Source organism: Trachurus japonicus, chromosome 4, assembly GCF_045865225.1.
Source record: "Trachurus japonicus isolate A0001 chromosome 4, Traja_1.0".
Taxonomy (NCBI): domain Eukaryota; kingdom Metazoa; phylum Chordata; class Actinopteri; order Carangiformes; family Carangidae; genus Trachurus; species Trachurus japonicus.
Window position 1 is genome coordinate 14,341,732 of NC_140910.1, and position 4,390 is coordinate 14,346,121.

The following is a 4,390-nucleotide window of genomic DNA, read 5'->3' on the forward strand; positions in this document are numbered from 1 at the left end:
TAGTCTGCTAATGTTCTTTCCGCCTCGTTTACGGTGTAAATTTTACGCGGAGGATATCAATTAACATCATGGTGAACGGAGGGGGGCAAATTATTTCTCCAATCTCGATGCGATATTTTTCAATTGCCCAATTTGCACTAACACTAACAAGGAGAGAGAAAGAAAGAAAGAAAGAAAGAAAGAAAGAAAGAAAGAAAGAAAGAAAGGCTGGTTGTGGATAAAGAAAGTAGTCATGTGTTGGTTTTCGTTTCAAAGACTTTCAGTGAGCTGTGCTGAGGGAAAACAGAGGAGTCAGCCCTCCCAACCTTCATCCTTAATAATCATCTGTCAAAACACCCACAAACTAATTTAACCATTTGCACACAGATCTGGCGAATAAAAGAGGCTTTACACCCCCTTCTGCCTGGAAACATGTGCTCCAACAACTCTGAAAAAGACCAATGGGCCTGTTTTCTGTGGCCCGGACGAGTCCCACTGCTTCTTTTATATGGATCCCGAGACAACACAGATGACATGAAAGCGGAGCAAACCGAGGGCCTTTTGAGAAGATTGCTTTTCAGGGTCCAAATGTGTGTGTGTGTGTGTGTGTGTGTGTGTGTGTGTGTGTGTGTGTGTGTGTGTGTGTGTGTGTGTGTGTGTGTGTGTGTGTGTGTGTGTGTGTGTGTGTGTGTGTGTGGTTGGTCCCACAGGGGAGACCGCTCGCTGTGCGCACATTCACTCTCTTTGGGCCAGGGGTCCACACTGACAACATCAACAAACGGCCAAAAAGCCGCATTATGGTGGATTAGGAGCCTGATGAAAAATGCTGCTACAAATTAGCAACGAAAGCCCCAAAGACCGTGGGTATATCCTTGTTCACTTTCAATTACAGACCGCCGAGGCCTGCTAACGTCCCCCATTCATTTAGGCCCTTTGTAACTGGGCTAGAAAATGGTCCTTTACAAGCGAGCAAGAGCCACACAAGAGGAATATACTTGCCCACTGTTGCGTGATATTCATGACTGTTATATACATCAAATCGTGTTTTTGAAATATTTCAACTGAATTTTGTACGTTTCTCACACCTACAAAAGTCTCGAGGAAGCACGCCAAAACGCCTGAACCTTTGTAACCGGTCAGTGTTCACACATCCGTTCATTTTAATTAGACGCTGTGTGATTTGGAGCAAGAACGAACATTGAGATTTGGCCTAAGATGTAAAGATATTCAATAAAAGTTGTTTGTCATCATGTGCATCTATTCAGCTGGGTAAAACCATGCAACATGCATGACAAAATGATTTGAGATCTGTCTAAACAATTAATTTGCAAGATAAATAAATAAATAAATATAGGTTTACATAAACAACACATTGTATAATCTGATTTACGTTGATTCTATTTATGTGCTGGTTTTTAATCCATTAACTGATTTTTTTTTCTTTTTGACAATTTGACGCATCAACTTTCAATGCAATAAAAAAAATTAACGATCTTTTTTTTTTCAAATTCACAAACATTTATTATTCTTGTCATTACAACAAAAAAATGACCTATGAACATTTAGGTGTCTCTCTCTCTCTATTGGCAACACATGACATACTGTATGCTTCACAGATTAAATTGTGAAATAGATAAGGAACGAACAACAATTAAAAAGGTCGAGAGAGGTAATGCGCTCTTTTTTATATATATATTTATATATACCAAAAAACCACACAGCCTACATGTCCAACAACATGAAATGATATTGTCACAAATTCACCATGTAGAGGAGAATCGGAGGGTGGGGGGGTATGTAGGGATGGGGAGAGGGGGCGATAGTGGGAAATGTTTTTGTTTTTTTTCTCTCATAACCCACCCCTCCGAGCCCCCCAACCCCCTCCATCTCCATGTGCTTTCTAAGTAAAAACCTGAGATTGCCGTCTTCTTGTCAGCCATGTCAACAACAGTGCCATTTTTTTTCTCATGACGCACAAAATAATAATAAAAAAAACAATATAAATCATAATAAAATTCTCAGTTATATTTAATTAAAAATCGTCCCCGTAGCCATGACTGACACCTTTTTAACTTATAAAATAATAGGAACCTTTTATTTGTAGTTGTCTTTCCACTGACAAATGAAGGCCACATGCCAGATTGCAGGCCAGCACTGTTAATAATAATAAAAAAAGATCCCTCCGAGTTTCTCTTGCTTTTTGTCTCCCAATATTATACACATATTTACAAGTCATAAATAAACCTTTCTCTCCTCTTACATTGTCAGGAGAGCCAAAACACGCAAGAATGCTCAGCCTACCTTCACATGGGACGACGCCACAATTTACTTTTTTTTTTAATAAAATATCAGTGGTCCATTTTTTAAAAATTATTATTATTCATTTTAGAAAGGGCAAGTGTTCATATTCGGGGTTTTGCTGGAAAATGTCTCACTCTGTGGAGCAGCGTGTAATATGCTGTCCTGTGATAGGTTCAAATGACTGGAAGCAGAGGCCAGCGCTGGGGTCAGCATGGCCAGGATCTGAGCCTGGCTGCTCGGCTGCGCACTGTAAGAAGAGGCGGTGGAGTTGGCTGCACCGATGATATTGTCAATGGAGAACGAAGGTCGACTCGGAGTGCTGGAGTCCGTCTTGAGAGGCGGCAGAGACGGGCTTAGTTGGGGGTAAAAGGGCTTTCTTAAATCGGCCCCTAAAAGGGAAGGCAGTGGATGCGGCGCCGGGAATAAGGAGGCAGATGAGGGCAAGGTGCAGGGGGCATTAGGGAACGGGAATGAACCACCTGTGTGGTGTGGGTGATACGGGTTATGAGCTGCGTGGAAGTTCTGCAGCTGAAGTCCATAGTTGTATCCATACGGACCGTATCCAAACCCGGGTAGGAAGCCACCGGAGTCCCTGAGGATTTCGTTAGTTTGGTGCCTCTTGAAGCGCTTTCTCCTGCGCAAGAAGCTCCCGTTGTCGAACATGTCTGCGGAATCCGGGTCGAGGGTCCAGTAGTTGCCCTTTCCTGGGTTGCCGGGCTCCCGTGGGATTTTCACGAAGCAGTCGTTTAAGGAAAGATTGTGGCGAATGGAGTTTTGCCATGCGGGGAATTTCTCCCGGTAGTAGGGGAATCTGTTGCTGATGAACTCGCAGATCTCGCTGAGAGTGAGGCGTTTCTTGGGGCTCTGCAGGATGGCCATGGTGATCAGGGCGATGTAGGAGTAAGGTGGCTTCACAAGTGCACTTTTTCTGGGCTTGTCCCCCATCACCGTCCCGGCTTCTGCGCTGGACCCCATCTGGTCCGACGGGCAGTCGGAGCTGCTGAGACCGGGAGAGGAGCCCCTCTCGGCGGCGTTCTGGGAGTAATTATCGTCCGAGTCATTGTCCAAGTTGAACTCGTGGTGAATGTACTTTCCGTCCTTCCCGACGGATATGTCACCGCCAACCACATCGATGTCCACATCTTCGGACAATGCAGAGCTGTCGGACATATCCGTCCCTAAAGTCATCCTTGGAGACGCCGCTTCTCTTCCCCCTCTCTCCCAGATTTCCTCCTCCTGTGATCCGGTTAGGCTAACGAGCCGAGAGCGCGCGCACACTCTCTCCCTCTCCCCCTTACAACCACACCAGACTTTTGCTGCAGCTTTATCTCCAACTACTGAATGCACACATGGCTAGAATATTCAAAAGATAAATAACTCTTTGACCTGTTGCTTTGGCGACTCCTGGTCGTCCGAGGCTGGTCAAGCAGGGCCGTGCGAGGTTCTCATCGAGGAGAAAACTTCTGGTTTTCAGCCGTAAAGAAGAAGAAAAAATCAAGTCAAAGATCATCGATCTTGCAACGATACGCACTCGAAGTTGTCTTCAAATGCGATGGTTCCCGTCTGTGATCAGTTTGTGGAGCAGGGTCATTTAAAAGTCTACTTCTGGATATCCAAGTGTCTTTCCAAAATATCTTTTACGCACGGGATTGGGTAGGTATCCAGCCAGACTGTCACACTATCCTCCTTAGCTCTCAAAAGGTATTTATAGGACCACGTTGATCACGTGGTCTTTGAGTCACTGTTACCAGGAACTGGACAAGATCACCCTGCAAAAGTAATAGCCCATCTGCACCAGCTTCACTCTAGAAATCATGTGTAGTTAAATAAAAATAAAATAAAATAAATAACAAAAACATAGCAGACAGAAACTCAACACGGGGATATAAGTTGTTTTCATGCATATTAACTTGTTTAAGAATGTTACGTTTTTATTAACTTGGTGGACATTTCCTTTATTCTGTTGGTTCTTCATCAATATATTGATAATCTATTTCAATACAAGAATTTGAAAATACTGGACTGAATTAAGATATTTGTCATTTACTCATTTGAAATGCACGTTTATTCTAGCCCACGAGGTTTCATATTAAAATTAAATACAGTGTAA

The 4,390-nt window shown here is 43.5% G+C and overlaps 1 protein-coding gene across 1 annotated transcript; it reads right to left on the reverse strand.

Moving 5' to 3' along the window:
• Positions 1-2,362: 2,362 nt before the first annotated feature.
• On the reverse strand, positions 2,363-3,982 carry foxd2 (forkhead box D2). Its single transcript, XM_085774174.1, has one exon. It carries the CDS (start codon positions 3,466-3,468, stop codon positions 2,365-2,367), a length of 1,104 nt encoding a protein of 367 aa, XP_085630300.1. The 5' UTR covers positions 3,469-3,982; the 3' UTR covers positions 2,363-2,364.
• Between the last annotated feature and the right edge of the window lie 408 nt (positions 3,983-4,390).

What these genes read in the sequence shown, in the direction of transcription:
- foxd2 (XM_085774174.1), bottom strand. Translation starts at nt 3,468, where the DNA reads ATGACTTTAGGGACGGATATGTCCGACAGCTCTGCATTGTCCGAAGAT.